The sequence below is a fragment of the Dendropsophus ebraccatus genome, chromosome 8 (genome assembly GCF_027789765.1).
Source record: "Dendropsophus ebraccatus isolate aDenEbr1 chromosome 8, aDenEbr1.pat, whole genome shotgun sequence".
Taxonomy (NCBI): domain Eukaryota; kingdom Metazoa; phylum Chordata; class Amphibia; order Anura; family Hylidae; genus Dendropsophus; species Dendropsophus ebraccatus.
The window spans coordinates 106,843,956-106,862,015 of NC_091461.1; the positions used below are offsets into that span (position 1 = coordinate 106,843,956).

Genomic DNA, 18,060 nt, shown 5'->3' on the forward strand with positions numbered 1-18,060 from the left:
TTAAAGGGGTTATCCTGCGCTACAAGAACATGACCACTTTTGCCCTTCTCTTATCTCCAGTTCAGGTGTGGTTTGCAATTAAGCTCCATTTACTTCAATGGAAGGGAGTTTGAAAACCCACCCAATCTGGAGACGAGAGGGGGGGGGAAAGTGGCAATTTTTTTGTAGCGCTAGATAAGCCCTTTAATAAAATCTGAACAAAAGAACTAGAGGACACAGTGAGAGGTTAGTTGGGGAAAAGATCAGAGACAACACATTTTTTTTTTTACTTTACTGAAAGAGTAGTAGATGCTTGGAGGAAACTTCCAGCGGATGTGGCTGGTAAATCTACAAAAACTGAATTTAAACATATATCTATCCTAAGATAGATCCTAGGAAAGGGTATAATATAAGGGTAAACTAAATGAACCAAGTGGTCTTTTTCTACCGACAAATCTTTTATGTTTTTATATCCTTGGGATAGTGTTGTGGGCATGCTCTGTGATGTGTTCAGAGGTCATTTTCAAGGACTGTAGCTGTGACCATAATCTATTGATCGGTGCAGAGCTCATTTCGGAAAGAGCGGAGCTGTAACCGTCATTGATTCATGTTTATGGGGTAGTATTGTGGCATGCTTTGTGGCCCATGCCGAGGTCATTGTATAGTGAGAGGCTGACATTTTTAAGAAACTGGGCATGTTCTATGACGTGTGCATGGAAAGGGAGGAAAATCTGAGCTGTCCCAGCATTCCCGAACAGCCAAAGACTGTGAAAAACTGCTATGGTCCATCTCCATTGTCTAAGACGATGCTCACATGTTGCATGCACAACAATCCTTGTCGTCTTATTATGGACTCCAGATTACCTGCGCTTAAACATTGTAACAAAACTTATGGTCACCTGGGGAAGCGTATACAGGTTTTATCACAGTTTCGGAAAACTGTAATGAAAGCTGCTGCTTGTGAACGCAGCCTTATTGTAGTTCCAGGACTTGATCCACTTTCTTATGCCGCGCCTGCCTCGTATTTCCCGCAGCCCTTGCTGCTTTTTCTTAATTGAAGATACGTTGGCCGTGGCTGGGGCCGTATACTATCTAGATGGAGAGGCCTGTTTTTAGGAATTTAAAGGGGTTTATTGCTGGTTAATTGCAAAAATAAATAGATCTCATCAATTCACCGCCGCAGATAAATAAGCCGTGTAACCGGCGCTGACCGCCACGCCAGAAAATTGGGAGGCAATTAAAGGAAAACATGAAAGTTAGAAAAAAAAAGCTAATTTTACATGAACTGGAGCTGAATAAGACTCGGGCCTAATCTGGGCATTAATATATTTTATGTGTTTTACAATGTCTTCATTAACTAGAATTCCTTCCATATTAGTAATGGCAAAAGACCCCGTCAGCTCTGCTGTATATATAGAGCAGGGAGCAACAAATCCAACCGGGCCGGCTACGAAAGGAAATGTCTCAGCCAGAAATACATGGCTCTAATCTCTTTCTTAAAGGGGAATGCATGGCTTTAGTACATACCGTTTTCCTCCTTTTTTCCATAGTTTTGCTTCTGGACTCTAGGAATCTTATGTCGGAAATAAATCATTAAAGGAGTTGTCCAGAAAAATGACATCTTCCAGACACAGCACCTCTCCTGTCCTCAGGTTGGGTGTGGGTTTTGTAGCTTAGTTTCAATTAAATTAATAGAGCTGAATTGTAATATTACACCCAACCTGGGGACAGGTGGCACTATTTTATAAAAAAAAACTTAGATAATCCTTTAAGTTATAAGAGAACTGAGTTTTGTGGGCATGCTCTGTCACTTGTGCAAAAGTCACTGTATAGGTAAGGATGAGTCAATGCAGTCACCTATTGACGACTATTAGAGAGAGAGACTGTGAAATGCATGTTGTGCAACCAGTGCAGAGGTCGTTATGCTGGGAGAGGGAATTAGTAAGCTGTTACCATCCATCTATTGACATTAATGGGAGAGTGTAGAGGGCATGCTCTGTGGCTGGTGCAGAGGTTATTGTGCAAAGAAGAGGAGAGGTAAGTTATGACCATTACCTAGTTTCTCAGCATGCTATATGAACTGTGCAGAGGTCAAGGGAAGAGGAGGCTGTGGCCATCATCTATTGATTTGTATGGGAGAATGTTGTGGGTATGCTCTTTTACGTGTAAAGAGGGCCTTGTGCAGGAAGGAGACAGAGGTGAGCTGTGACCATTACCTAGTGATGTTTGTGGGAGGGTGCTGTGGGCATACTGTGTGACCCGTATAGAAGTTATTGGGCGGGGAGGGGAGAAGGGGACCTTTTGACATCTATAGGAAAATTTAGTGGGCATAGTTTGTAACCTCTGAGAGGAGGGGAGTTGTGGGCACACTTATTAACCTTTATAAAAGATTGTTGTGAGCATGCTTTGTGATGTAGCTGTGTTTATGAAAGGCCAGGTTAATATTGGTGGAGGCCTCTTTGCTGAGTCTGATAAGAGGTTTTTTTTTAAATTCACTGTATAATAAGTTATGCAACTGAAATATTCTCAACATCTCTGTTTGCTGTCTCTGAATAAGAACATGCGGAGGATGAAAACCTGTAAAACTCTACTTTGTTTGTTAGACTTGTGTCAGGTCAATGTGTCAGTCAATGCTCTGAGAGCTAAACAGCCTCTACTCCAGACTGGTCGATTTGTATAAACTGGATAGTGACATTACTCTCCATACAGAATTTATAACCACCATCACCATTTGATGTCTTCTTAGGATGGACGGTTAAAGACCGGAGATCACATCCTACAAATTGGAGGCATCAATGTCCAAGGCATGGCCAGTGACCAGGTCGCTCAGGTGCTGAAAAATTGTGGAAATTCTGTTCGTATGATGATTGCCCGAGATCCCAAAGGAAAAACTCCTCCGGTGAAACCCCCGGCACCAGCAACATTGCCGGTTGGCTCCCTCCCTCCTCAAGACGTCAAGAGCAGCAGCAATCCGGTAAGTACAGCCCCTTACATCACTAGTGGATCTCTTCCTATGTCGGATAATCAGTGCATTTTCTTGTTGGCGCAATTTCCAGAATTTGTTGCTTTCTCTCAGCTGGTGGGCATATCATCCGGGGGCGGGGGGGGCAAAGCTTTGGCTCAGAGAAAGAATCCAGCCAACCCTCCTGATACAGCAGAGGATGATGTGTTGTCTTGGTAGATGAAGGATTCAGGGAGCCCGCTGAGACAATATACAATCTGCACCAACTGGCCCGATCTGCTAATGAATATGTACCTGACACTCTGCAGAGATGAGTATTAGAGTGACGTCACTGCAGAGCACCTCCCCAATATTTATTAGGAGGGTGGGCTGGCCGGGGGCGGAGAATGGTAGTCCCGCCTCCAGTGCACCAAACCGCCTCATTTACAAATTTAATACACTACAAAGTTCCTGAAATTGGGGCAGAGGATGAAGGTAAAAAAAAATCATTGCCCCATGTGCTATAGGGACATATAAAAAGGTTTGATGGGGCTAGCCTGCTGATAGTTTCCCTTTAAAACATTAAGGAACCTCTTGTGGAGAAATTCTGATCCTCCCAGTGTCTCCATGTGGATACGTAAGGATATTAAGCGCATGGAGGACCTCACAGATCAGTTGTATGATGGCCCCCTTGCGTTTTTTTTGGACCTGGTTTTATTGGGACCACTTTACAGAAGCCGATGATTACAAATCCCTCTTAGCTCAGTGAGGGGGGTCTGTTTCACCCCCCCTTCTCCCTCTTCTTTTCCCCTTTCCTTCTTTACTATATATCCCCACTCTTTCCCTTCTTTCCCCAAGTTCTTAAAGCAACTCTGTAATCACAATCTGCTCCCCTAAACCACTTGAACAGTTGGATAGCTGCTTTTAATCCAAGATCTGTCCTGCTGTCCGTTCGGCAGGTGATGCAGTTATTGTCCTAACAAACAACTTATGAACTTGCAGCCCTGTATAAAGTTGGTGTGGCTGAGAGTGTCTGTGCCCTAGACCTGCACCACCTCTCCGTCCCTCCTCATCATTCTCCTGGCCAGGATTTCTCTTACTCATCACTTGTCTGAACATTGCACAGGTGCCTTATCAAACCAGCACATGTGTAGTGTTCAGAATAGGAATAGGAGAAATCCTGCGCAGTGGCGTTCCTAATGATGAAGAGGGTGGGGAGGAGGGACGGAGAGGTGGTGCAGGTCTAGGGCACATGCACTCTAGGCCACGCCAATTTGACACAGGCTTGCAAGTTTAAAAGTTATTTTTTAGGAAAATAACTGCATCACTTGCCGAACAGACCCCAGGAGAGATCTTGGATTAAAAGCAGCTATCTGAAGGTACAGACAGATTGGGGGTGGGGTGGGCATATTGTGGGTACAGAGTCGCTTTAAGTTCTCGCCCTTAGCGTTTGAACATTGTTAACTTACATGGATGTAATATTGTTACCTTTCTCATTGTCCTATGTTTCACCAGTGTTTTCCTTGCTTGTGCCTTATTGGCATTTGTTGTATTTTTCTTACATTTGGAAAAAACAAATTCTAAATTCAGAATTAAAAATTATATGATGCTTAAATGGGTTTCCCCAGATACTGATGACCTATCCTTACAATGGGCTTCTAATATCATTGTGTGTGTGGGGGGGGGGTCTGACTCCCCGCATCTCCACCAATCTGCTCTGTCTTAGAGTACAGTAAATGTGATTGAGCTGAAATACCGGAAGCAGCCACTCTAAAATGTATGGCGCTGTGTCGGATAGACTTTAGTGCTTGCTGGAGTACCTGGCGCCTTCAACTACTGGTTTGCGGTAGTGCTTGATCCTCACTGATCTGATAATCATGGTCTAGGTCATTAGTATTAATGTCCTGTAAAACCCCTTTAAGTTTCATGATATGATAAAAATAATCCCTTTAATTCTTGGTGTAGGCTGGTGACAGCTTTATGCTTCGGCTCATCGGGATATTTAGACTTCAGCAGCAATGTATGGCGGCCTCTTCTAATCACATGTCATGTTCTTTATACTTTCAGGAAAATGCTGAGAACAATCTATACGACATTACCCTCACCAAAAAGGAAGGTCAGAGCCTCGGAATAACGGTGGTGGGCTACACAGGCGGCGGGGGCAGTGGAGGTAAGAGCCATGTACCTGATATATAATGACTAGTCCGTGTTAGAGGTTACATTGGTGGAGGTGCATCAGCTAAAACACGCAAAGTTGCTAGACAGAGTGACCCCCTCCCCACTCCCTGGATTCCCTGTCCGGCCCACCCCACTTTCATGTAGGCAAGAATCTACATGAAGTTACTTTGGTTCTCAAGCAAGCAAAAAAGTGACCGAGAGCTGGTGCTTCCTTAGAATCATTTTACTGATAGGAAAAAAAGGTGGCAGGTGAAAAATCTGTCTTGATTTTTTTTTTTGTATTTTTCACTCCCCCCCCCCCCCCCCCCCATGGCGGTGTACCAGAGAGCGCACACTCGAGCAGGTATGAGGGTTTTCACTTGTTGATTGTTGCCTAATCCTCGGGCCCTTCTTGGTTAAGGCCCCTCATCCTGCTCCTTCTCATACTCTCCACCACTGCATGATGTAATCTAATCTGTCCTCCATGTTTAACTATCCTCCAACTCATTTCATCGTGGCCAAGCAAGGATGTACATACATCAGACAGGACCCCCACAAAATAATAAGAGTGGACCTCTTCTCCTCCCTAATCATCATTCCTCCATTGCTTTGTTGAAAAATGTCAATACAAACATACCCCCCCCCTTCTTCTAGTGCCCACCATACTCTGTGGTTGTGCCGGTGAAGACAAACTTTTGGTTCTGCCAAAAAGTACATGGGATCCCCATTCTTAGGTGGACAGGGACTGTTAAGAATGTGTCAGTGATGAGACTATATGTTCTCTGCTGTCATCAATTTTTTGTCATACATACTTGTCAGCAGTCCTGGTTCTGGTGTAACAGTCCTGCAAAGTGGGTCTCAAAAGAGGTGGAGTTTATACAATCCCCACCTATTTGGGGTGTTCCTGGATGGCTCTAGGGGTGTGGCTTCAGTGTGCCCTATCTAGCATGGTGGAGGCCCAGTAGCTTGGGCAACCGCTGATCTGCCAGATGAAGAGTCTGCAACCCTTCTCTTCAAGGCTTACCCAGGTACAGCTCTGTATATACTCCGATGACTGGTGGTGCTGCAGTACGAGGCAAAGCCACACCCACATATATGGCGCTGTGTCTGACCATGACTTTCTTATCAATTGCCCTTTTGGAAAAGGTAGGCCATCATTAATAAATACTTGCCAACAGACTGGTAAACCAAAGCGTAAAGAGACAGGTTTGCAAACCCCACCATGGGGCAGGGCCTAAGTATCCTGATTTGCCCAGTTTGTTGGCAAGCATGGCATGTTAGTCCTGTAAATAAAATAATGGTTTGGACTCCAGTCTGAGTATCTTGCATCAGGAGGACTTGTCGTGGCGCCTGGTACAGTTTGGCCATGATGCGTCCCATCTGGCATGTGTCGTGTTGAAAGCAATTACAGTTTTCTGCCTTTAATACCACAGAGAGATCTGTCTGACCACATCTCTGCATATCTCCATCACCAACCTCCCCTATACAATCAGGTTGGGGAAATATATATTTCCTCAGAGGCTCAGCGTTAAGTAAAATTCCCCTTTCTTCCTTTTATTTTGCAGGTTCTTCTGGTATTTACGTGAAAGGCATCATACCGGGCAGCGCTGCCGACCAGAGCGGATGTATTCAGGTTCACGACAGGATAGTAGCTGTAAGTCCGTTTCTTTCTTTGTATTTGTGATCAATAACTTACATGTAGCTGAAGACCATGCAAAACGACTCCCAGAGGGTCCAAGCAAGAAGACTCAGGGGGCATCCACACATTCTGTAATTGGGGTCCATGCACAGACTATGCCCCATAGACCCGAATCACAGAACTCCCAGCATCATGATTCATTATGATGCCGGGAGCTCCGAATCAGTTTAAATCTTTGCACTACTGTACTGACACAGCCGTGTGGCAAAAAAAAATAAAATAAGTACTTTGCTAAACTGCTTGCGATCACAACACCTGTTGATTTCTTAAAGGGAACCTGTCACCCCGCATTATGGCGCAGAACGTTGCAAAACTACAACCCCCAGCATGCTATGACTATTTTGGTCAAAACAGAACAGTCTCTACAATTCCTATCAGGAGTTGATGGTTTTGCAGCAGTCTCTACAGTTCCTATCTGTGACAGCCAAAGCATGATTGGAGTTAAAAGGTTTGTACGTGACATTGCTTTCTCAGTGATTTTGCTGGAACTTTTCATACTCCAGGTTGATGGTAATAACATCCAGGGACTGACCAATCAGGAGGTGGTGACAGCGCTGCGTAACACTGGCCAAATTGTCCATCTAACCCTGTCCAGGGGCAAAGTGCCGCTCAGCCCAGTGTCTCCCGGCATCTCTCCACATAGAGGTATGACTTTTTGCTGCATTAAAACATTTTTGAGCACATTCAGATGTACAGTGTGGAGATCCGATCACAGGCCTGAAGCCTGAGGCTGCACTACTGAGAGACTATGATAATCTCATGACGTCGTCGGGTTTGATATGTCAGCAGTCCTGTACTGAGTGAACGGAGTGGCTTTGCGTATAATTGATCACCGCTCCATTTATCATCCCTCCCCCTTCCCTGTATCCATCCCCTCCTTGGTTGAACTTGATGGACATGTGTCTTTTTTCAACCGTATTAACTATGTAACTATATATTTAAACTCTGGACCCCACATTTTTGTGATAGGTGGGGGTCCCAGAGATTGGATCCTGCCAGCCCTGTGGATAGCTATTAGGTTATCTTGGGATGACCGATCTCAGTTCTCCAACTGTCCTAAGAAACTTTATGGTTCAATGCCTTATGGTACTATTACACAGGCCAATATCAGGGGGAAAGCGAGGGCCAGCCTGTCAGGTCAGCTCTCGCTTGCTCCTCATTCCTCGCTCACTGTCTGTGCTTTTACACTCAGAGACATTACATGGTGTAACGACCAGCAGACCATCGCTATCATTATGATTATTTTGGTTCATGTTTTGAAAAAAACGATTATCCAACATTCTGCATGTCTCCTGAGCAATGCCTTTAAACATGAACTATTACACAAAGCAATTATTGGCCAAAATGGCCGGTAATTGGCCAAGTATGGCCAATAATGGCTTCATGTAATAGCACCCTTAACATTTTTACGATGTCTGTTTGCTGTCAGTGAACTAGAGAATTCTTGTTACATTGCGTTACTGTTCAGACCTTGTCCTGATCTCAGTAGAAAGCTGGATACAGTTGTGTCCAGTTTGTACAATGCTCTGTGAGCTAAACACTTGGATTCTAGGCCGATATATTAGTGTAGTGGAGCTCACAGAGCATTGTCTAGACTAGATACAATTCCCCTTTGAGCTGAAAGGAGGAGCAGCTATGTAAAATGTAAAGGGCCTATTACACGGGTCGTTCCCCGCTTGCTGCCGCCGCTATTCTACGCGGCAGCGGCGAGCTGGTGAGTGCAGGAGGGGCAGCGGGGAGCTGCGGGAGGGCTGCCCGGGTGATCGATGATCGTCCGGGCAGCCCATAGGATAAAGCAGCGTCTGCTGCCGACGCTCCTATTCAACGGAGCGACGGCAGCAGATCGCTGCTATATCAGTCGCTTGTTTTTCAACATGTTGAAAAACAAGCGACTGCAACGATCAGCCGACATGAACGATGTCGGCTGATCGTTGCACTCTATTCCACGGGACGATTATCGTCCGTAGCGGCCGATATCGGCCGAATACGGACAATAACCGTTCCGTGGAATAGGGCCTTAAGGCCCGTGCACACATCAGGAAAATCTATGTGATTTTCTTATGAGGAATCCTGACCCGTAGAGTTCTATTGGGCACAGCTATCCTTCCGGATTTTTCCTGAAGGTCCAGACATTATAAGACATGTCTTATTTTTGTCTGGAATCCTATAGGAGCATCCTGAATTCTGTACAGCTCCTTATGTGCATCTGGAATTCTGGATGCACTGCCTGCCAGACCATGCATGTGCCGCCGAGCGCTGCGTCTGGCCCTTTAACTGTACGTGCTCCTAATGTGTATTATATACAGTTAAATGCAGAGCGGTCTTTGACAGGGTAAGAAGCCATTGGCTCTCTGTCCTGTCAATAACTCCTGTGGCAGGTGGTAGCATTATACACCAGCCAGAAGAGGCCGCTCTTCCCCCAGCACCCTAAAACACAAGCAGAGCGAGGAGGAAGAGCTGTCCAGCAGGTAAGTATATGTTTTTATTATTCTTTTTTTTCCCCTTTATGTTTTTACGATCAGGAAATACATATGGTTTCCTGAAGCCTCCTGATCAGTATTTCTGGACCATAAAAATGGCTACAGACATACAGTATGCAGGCTTTTTATCTCACAGAGCATTGTCTAGACTGGATACAACTACATCTGCTGAGAGCAGGACTAGAAATGTACAATGTATCAGGCTATAGTCCAGGCTGTTTAGCACACAGAGCATTGTCTGCACTGGATACAATTTTATCGCTTCTCAGCTGAGAGCAGGACTAGCTATGTACAATATATCAGTCTATAGTGCAGGCTGTTTAGCTCACAGAGCATTGTGTACACTGAATACTACTACATTGTCTGAGAACAGAACTAGCCCCGTACAGGTTTACAGCCTGTAAATACAAATAAGAATGTCCTCATTCACTGACAGCAAACACTTATCTTGGATATAGCGAGCAAGTGAAATACAAAGTATATTACAAAGTAGCAGGACGTTCCATTTATGTGACTAAACCTTTAAATAAATAATTCTTCCCTTCGTTGTATCTACCGGCCAACCTCCTTTAAAAAGCAACAAAGTAAAGTGAATGACTCCGCCACCTGTACGGCTGGGGCCTCCTGCTGCTGCTGCGGGTGGAAATTGGGCTACGCTTCTCAGATCCTGTGCGCCAACAAAACTCTGAGTCCCCCTATTCCGCATCGTGCCAGGAGCGGAGCGGCGCACATCACTTTCTAGTCCTAATCCCCTCAAACCACCAGAGGTTTCCATGTTAGATTCTCTGATAAGTCCAAGTCTTGCCTCCCCCGTTGTGCCCGGCAGTCGTGCTGCAGACAGCATTACAGTGCCTGCCTAGCTGGGTGCTGCGCTCTGTGCCAGGCGCCGTGTTCTGCTCATTATCCTTACCTGTTAGTCTGCGGAGAACAAGCATTTGTTGTGTTAACATCTTTTGGGCCGCGTTCAGATTTGTGCTGCTGTTAATCACATCCTTCTTGCGACTGGAGAACTTCTCTTTATTCTTCTGCGCGTAAACCCCCTAATAGCCGCGTCTCTTTGTTTGTAGATGTGCCAACTGCGCCAACCGTGCCTCCACCTCCGCTGCCTGCCGTGCCACCGAGGGCGGCAATAAGTGAGATCCCGGATGGTGTCCTGAACGAGGCAGGGAGCCGAGAGCAAGACGATAACTACAAAAATGAACTGAAAACAGGTAGGTTTACGTTGAAAAGAGAAACTCATATTTTTTTATTTTTTTACTTTAATGGCAATGTATACTTCCAAAATATCAGGTTTTTTTTCCCCATGGGATGCTCCTGCTGAATCAACCTTGGTGGGGGCGGGGTTTATGCAAATGTATATAAGGTGGAAGTTTCTATTTGGTTTTCGACCTGATCAGAGGTGGGACTTAACATTTTCCACAAAACAGGATATATCTATGAGCTGTCATATATAACTGCTATATTTCACACCATTAGGCTATGTTCACACAACGTATATTTTTGTAAAATCACGGCCGTTGTACAACGGCTGTGATTATTTATGGGATCCTGGCCGGAGCGTATACGCATAGTGTATGCTACGGCCGGGATCCCTAGCGGCGCCGCAAACAACTGACATGCAGCTGTGAGCTTCCGGCCTCTGTCAGGCTGTGTGTGCCGGAAGCTCACCCTGGCCCCAGACCCTGGCGATTAATACCCCTGAAATCAAGGACCCTTGACCCCGACAGTCAAAGACCCCCCCCCCGGCGCAGACTAGGCACCCGTGGGCGGCGGAGGGGGTTTAAAAAAAAACCGGACCATGGGTGCCTAGTGGCAAATACGGCCCTGAGTAAATAGCGGCCGTAGAAAACCATGTCAGTGCACATTATGGAGCGAGCAGCTCTGACCGCTCGCTCCATAGTGTGCTGTGGGGAGTTCTGATGTGGGCGTGCACGGATGCGCCCGCATCAGAACTCTGCGGCCATAAAGATCATTTGGCCGATACTGCAGTACTGGCCGGGATGATCACGGAACGGCCGGTCTCTTACAGCATGTGAACATAGCCTTATAGTAGATGGGGGTTAAAGTGGTACTCCGGCGACATATATTTCTCTTTCAAATCAACTGGCGGCAGAAAGTCTGACACATTGCTCTCTGCTGCCACCTCTGTCCATGTCAGGAACCGTCAAGTGCAGCAGCAAATCCCCCCATAGAAAACCTCTCCTACTCTGGACAGTTCCTGACATGGACAGAGGTGGCAGCAGAGAGCGCTATGTCAGACTGGAAAAAATACACCACTTCCTGCAGGACATACAGCAGCTGATAAGTACTGGAAGACTTCAGATTTTGAAATAGAAGTAAGTCTATTTAACTTTCTGACACCGGTTGATTTGAAAGATTTTATTACCACTTTAATTATCGTTAATGTGTTGATCGTGCCTCCTCCAACTAAGCCAATGCAATAATTTTTATGCAAAACAGGCATGCACCAAAATTGCTTAAATCAATAAGTAAATTACCCCTGATATAATATTCTTGCCTGAAATATTCAAAATTTAAATATTTCTGGGGAGTAACGTTTTTAATATCCTTTAAAAATAATATGTAAAGTAAAAGTTTTTACGTATGAGAAGTTTTGATCAGCTGAGGTCTGGGTTCTCAGACCTCATTGATTGTTAGATAGAGGAGGGAGAACCACACAGCTAAGCGCTTCTTTCCTGCAGTGAGCCAGGCTATGTACATGTCAAAACCCAGCTTTCCTAGATTCCAGAGCGTCATATATAACAATATAGACATCTGTGACTTGTATACATGGCATGGTCATATGAAAAAGTAAAAGTCACCACTGTTTGCACTCGTATGCTTTAGGAAGCGACGTGCCCCCTTCCTATTCTCGGCAGCTAGTTCCGCATGACAGCCCACGTCAGTGTTTGTTCCATGTTTTCATGTATTTGATTTAGTTCAGAGATCAAGCACAGATGGGATGTGTCGTCGGTGATGATCATCCACCGAGGCCCCCGGTCCTGTGACTGATGGAATACGCTTTTCATTTCCCGGCATTTCTCCTGCAGCTGATAGGGGCGGCCGCAGCTTTTTGCAGGTTAAATATTTCCTAAGTAGGAACATTAGACCTGCACTAAGCTACCGGCCGGGGTCAGCTGCGGGACAAGGTAGTCACTCTATGCCGCAAAGGCTCATCAGACTGTCTTATTTATGCAACCCGGGCTATATTACCGTCATGTAAGGCGGCCAAAGCGCTGGAGATGTCAGAGAAGCTGCGACCACGGAAGACTGCCCCAGAACCGCGGCTTCTACCGGGTGTCCTGTTACCCCTCATCCTTATTAATCCAGACGAGACGCCTCACCTGACTACTCTGTATCATGGCGGCTGAGTGATAACAATGACGTTTTGTCAGGAGGTTCATTAACCCCCTCATGTCTCCTCATGATCGTGAAACATGGCTGCTTACTTTAATATGCAAAACCACACTTATGAATGGACTGTGTATGATATTGCGGCACAGCTGCAATACCTGACCCAACCTGCAGACAGCCATGGCACTATTGTAGAAGGAAACGGCCAATAATCTAGTTGATTACGAATGTTTGGTTAGATTGTAAATTACATTGCTGCAATAAATACTAAATTAGATGAATCCTGCAATGAATCCTGTATTATATTCCAGAGCTGCACTCACTATTCTGCTGGTGGGGTCACTGTGTACATACATTACTTATCCTGAGTTATATCCTGTATTATACTCCAGAGCTGCACTCACTATTCTGCTGGTGGAGTCACTGTGTACATATATTACATTACTTATCCTGTACTGATCCTAATTATATCCTGTATTATACTTCAGAGCTGCACTCAATATTCTGCTGGTGGGGTCACTGTGTACATACATTACATTACTTATCCTGTACTAATCCTGAGTTACATCCTGTATTATACCCCAGAGCTGCACTCACTATTCTGCTGGTGGGGTCACTGTGCACATACATAACATTACTTATCCTATACTGATCCTGGGTTACATCCTGTATTATACTCCAGAGCTGCACTCACTATTCTGCTTTTTGCTATTGGAATCTTGGTATCAGGATCTAACAGCTTAGGTAAGTTCCTATGATTGTACCAGCAGAATAGAGAATGCAGCTCTGGAGTAGATTCGGGTACTAAACCTAGAGAACTAATCGCCATCTCTTACATCCCAGTACCAGCCCTTTCTCCAGAAGCTGAAGCGTTAAAGTCAAAGTGGGAAAAGCAGCTTGGACCGGATTATCTAGTAATGGTAAGTGCACGGATCCTGTGAGCCCAGATATATGTGAACCATGCCTTGTATTCTGCCATGTTTATTACCATATACTGCCAGTGGCAAAATTGCACAAAGGTGCCCAAATGCATAACATGCTGGGTAGCATTTCATGGTGTGGTAACCAGATGGGGTAACTTGTGTGTTGTGCAGGTCTGCAGGAATTGCCTTTTTTTACTGGAATACAGTCTCTTTGATTCTGGAGTACTTAAAGGGAATTGGTCACCTAAATTTTCTTTTTACTGATTAGTCTGATACTAAAACTTGTTAGTTTATTCCAATCTGTTTCTATTTTCTGATTGTAATTTTCTTTTATTCCACTTTTTGTACATGATTATGGGGGCTGCCATCTTGCCTGGACTGGTTTTAACAGCAGTTAGTGACGTGCTTTACAGCAAGACTCATGGACATAGATGACAATAAACATTTGTCCCATTGAGATGAATGTGAAACATCACTGAGCACGATCTGTGACCTATTAAGAGGTCATTCCACAGGGAGCTGCTATATTCTCCTCTATATACTGGTGTCACATGTCACTGCACTGCTGTACAGATCACTTTACAGCAGCCTCCTCTTATTACCACAGACACAACAGGAAATCTCAGCTTGGCTTTAGCCCCAGTGGTGAGAATGAAAACTGCAAGATTTCAGGATTATTGTTAAATCTAGATAGGAAAATAGAAAATTAGGAAAAGTGTCACCAAAAAATCTTAATATGTTTAACATAAAAATGTTCTTTTAGAAATAGGTCACTTCCTGATGACACTTTCCCTTTAAAGGGAACCTGTCACCCAGGATGACGGCGCCAAGCCTGCCCGACTTCCCCTGGTGAAGCCCCGAATACTTACCCTTTCCTGCAAGTCCCGCTCCTGGACACGGTCCCGGGACAGAGATATCCCCCCCCACGAAGGTGAGCGTGCGCTGTATGCTAATTACCTGAGATGAGTCCGATGCCCATAGAGAACGAGATTCTCTATGGGTGTCGGACTCCTCTCTGCTGATCGCGCGCACGGCTTTCGACTGCGATATCTCCGTCCCGGGATCGGGTCCAGGAGCGGGACTTGCAGGAAAGGGTAAGTATCCGGGGCTCCACCGTGGGTGTGGGGGGGTTGGGCGTATTTGGTGCCGTCATCCCAGGTGACAGGTTCCCTTTAAGCGTTTTAAGTTCACTTTGACTCTAGAGGATTCTCTCAGAACTGGCAACTGCATTGTAGTGTACTGAAGCAGACTTTCTTTAAGGTTGAGGTTGAGATACAGGTGTATAATAGGGTGTAAGCATATCTGTTTTTGTTTGTTTGTTTGTTTTTGTCAATAGTGTCAAATTGGTTAGGAAACCCCTGGGAGTGAAAGAGTTAAAGGCATTGTCCAGGCTTAGAAAAGAAAAACCTGACCACATTCTCCCAAAAACAGTGCCACCCCTGTCCTCGGTTTGCATGTGGCATTGCAGCTCAGGTGCCATTGAAGTGAATAGAGCTGAATTGTAATACTACACACAACCTGATGACAGAAGTGGTGCTATTTTTGCAAGAACTTTTTTTTTTTTTTTTCTTCTTAATTAAATCCCAAATAGCCCCTTTGAATTTTCCAGAGAGTTTTATTTGCCTCTACTGTGATGGGTGGACTAGTCTCATATGGAGAACTTTATTGTTTATGAATCTACAGGTGGTTGATCTGGATACGAAGATTGAGGATGATGAAGAGTTACAGAAATACTCCAAGGTGAGGAGTTCCCCTTTAAGTAACACACAGTAAAGGGTCTGGGTGAGATTTTTCCACTTTCTTTCACTCTGTGCTCTACGAAAAGGTTATGTGCACAACGAAAAAACGGGGAGATTAGCGATGAGGTTAAAAAGTGCAGGAATATTATCAGATGACAGAAATAGAGCCAGTCTATATTGTTCTTGTGGCATGATATAGCTGGTGCAGCTTGTTAGGTGCATTAGATGTTTCCCACTTCCTTGTGGCTGTTCCGTAGTTGTCAGTAAATTACAAAATTCTTATTTATATACCTATATTGATAGCCTGTACTGGTTAAAGGGGTACTCCAGAGGAAAACAAATGTTTTCAAATCAACTTGTGTAAGAAAGTTATATAGATTTATAATATACTTCTATTTAAAAAAATCTCAAGATTTCCAGTACTTATCAGCTGCTGTATGTCCTACAGGAAGTGGTGTGTTCTTTCCAGTCTGACACAGAACTCTCTGCTGCCACCTCTGTCCATGATGGGAACTGTCCAGAGCAGTAGAGATTTTCTATGGAGATGTGCTAACTGCTCTGGACAGAGGTGACAGCAGAGAGCACTGTGTCAGACTGAAGAGAATACACCACTCCCTACAGGGCATACAGCAGCTGATAAGTACTTGAAGTCTGGAGCTTTTTAAATAGAAGTAAATTACAAATCTGTATAAATTTGACAACAGCTGATCTGAATTTTTTTTTTTTTTTCACTCTTGATTGAGAAACTCCCTCTTCTCTGCTGGACCACAGGCTGATGCTCTTAGATACTGATGCATTGTAGCAAACTGTCAGCTGTGTAAGCAGGACTACTGTATATGAGGATATTGTTCCAGCCTCTGTATGTGTAATTACAATGATTCCATCCTGTAAAAGGAAGTAGAGATCTTCTGCATCTCATTTGTTTAGATGTTGTTTAGTATCTGGTTGACACTGTTCACACTGGGAGTTGTGCTTTTGATGCTGGCTTAATGTTGGAGATTTTTTTTTTTGTTAAATGTCCCAAATTTCCCCTCCTCTGCAGCTGCTGCCAATACACACAATGAGGCTGGGAGTAGAACTGGACTCCTTTGACGGACACCATTATATATCCACCATTGCTCCCGAAGGTCCCATGGCCAAACTTGGAATTTTGCAAACGGAAGATGAATTATTAGAGGTAAAATCTCAAGTTCCTACCTGAGATCTAGATAGGACAATTATTATTACCAAGCGGGTCACTGTGTACATACATTACATTACTTATCCTGTACTGATCCTGAGTTACATCCTGTATTATACTCCAGAGCTGCACTCACTATTCTGCTGGTGGGGTCACTGTGTACATACAGTACATTACTTATCCTGTACTGATCCTGAGTTACATCCTGTATTATACTCCAGAGCTGCACTCACTATTCTGCTGGTAGGGTCACTGTGTACATACATTACATTACTTATCCTGTACTGATCCTGAGTTACATCCTGTATAGAGATGAGCGAACCAGGTTCGGGTTCGAGTCCATCCGAACCCGAACGATCGGCATTTGATTAGCGGTGGCTGCTGAAGTTGGATAAAGCTCGTAAGGTTGTCTGGAAAACATGGATACAGCCAATGACTATATCCATGATTTCCACATAGCCTTAGAGCTTTATCCAACTTCAGCAGCCCCCGCTAATCAAATGCCGAAAGTTTGGGTTCGGATGGACTCGAGCATGCTCCAGGTTCGCTCATCTCTAATTCTGTATTATTCTCCAGAGCTGCACTCAATATTCTGCTGGTGGGGTCACTGTGTACATACATTATATTACTTACCTGTACTGATCCTGAGTTACATCCTGTATTATACACCAGAGCTGCACTCACTATTCTGCTGGTGGGGTCACTGTGTACATACATTACATTACTTACCTGTACTGATCCTGAGTTACACCTTGTATTATACTTCAGAGCTGCACTCACTACCCTTCTTGCTGCCTGTATATGGTCTGCTTCTCCCTTGTACCACATCTTCCCCCAGCTATACTCCTATGTTATGGTCCTGTGCTGTAGTAGCCATATACAGTAGTAGAATACACTTGTGTCGACAGATCCTGTCGTACACAATAGATACAATGTAACAATAAGAGACTGGATGCATCTGCTAGTTAACAGATCTTATTGACAAAGTTTACTAGAAGAACATTCCCAGGCCTGTAGGATCTATCCGGATTCGTCTCACGCACATTCTGACCTAAAGAGCTATACTGTCATGTCAGTACTCTGTGTGCACATAATTTAATAACCTCAAAAGGCTCTTGGATCTGGTTTTGTAGGAAATTTAATCTCGCTCTGGAAGAAATGACATATTTTGACAAAAAAAAATCCCTTCAAGTACAAGATGTAATGTTGGGTAAAACTGTGAGGAACGTAACTGAGGAAAAGTTTTATTGTAGAATGAGACTATTGAACGGCTCGGCCACACCCCGACATCTCGCTGCCATCTTATATTTGCCTGGAAGTGTGAGAGATATATAGAGAGTCAGTATATCTTAACAGTTTTTTTTTGTTTAAGTAAAAATCCTAAACGTACCTTTTTACCTATTTGTGGTGTCCCACTAGGGATGTTACTGTTATTTACTCCCTTCGCAAAAGTCCGTACTTTTTGTGGTCTTATTGCAGCCAAAGTAGTATTAAGAGATGACCACTAGATGTAGATGTCGCTATTTTATGTATTGAAGTATGGAAGCTGCACAGCTGAAGTGTCTCAAAGGGTTATTTTGTTTGTGTGTACCAGAATCTGTAAACCAG

The 18,060-nt window shown here is 44.4% G+C and overlaps 1 protein-coding gene across 6 annotated transcripts in view; it reads left to right on the forward strand.

The window, feature by feature from the left end:
• PATJ (PATJ crumbs cell polarity complex component) overlaps positions 1–18,060 on the forward strand; it is a 179,515-nt gene that overhangs the window by 18,426 nt on the left and 143,029 nt on the right. For all 6 annotated transcript variants that reach the window (XM_069981340.1, XM_069981334.1, XM_069981337.1 and 3 more), the window contains exons 8-15: positions 2,726–2,953; positions 4,988–5,090; positions 6,643–6,731; positions 7,280–7,421; positions 10,324–10,467; positions 13,454–13,530; positions 15,217–15,273; positions 16,315–16,449. In XM_069981340.1, the coding sequence (XP_069837441.1) occupies positions 2,726–2,953; positions 4,988–5,090; positions 6,643–6,731; positions 7,280–7,421; positions 10,324–10,467; positions 13,454–13,530; positions 15,217–15,273; positions 16,315–16,449 (975 nt within the window). The remainder of the gene's footprint in view (positions 1–2,725; positions 2,954–4,987; positions 5,091–6,642; positions 6,732–7,279; positions 7,422–10,323; positions 10,468–13,453; positions 13,531–15,216; positions 15,274–16,314; positions 16,450–18,060) is intronic.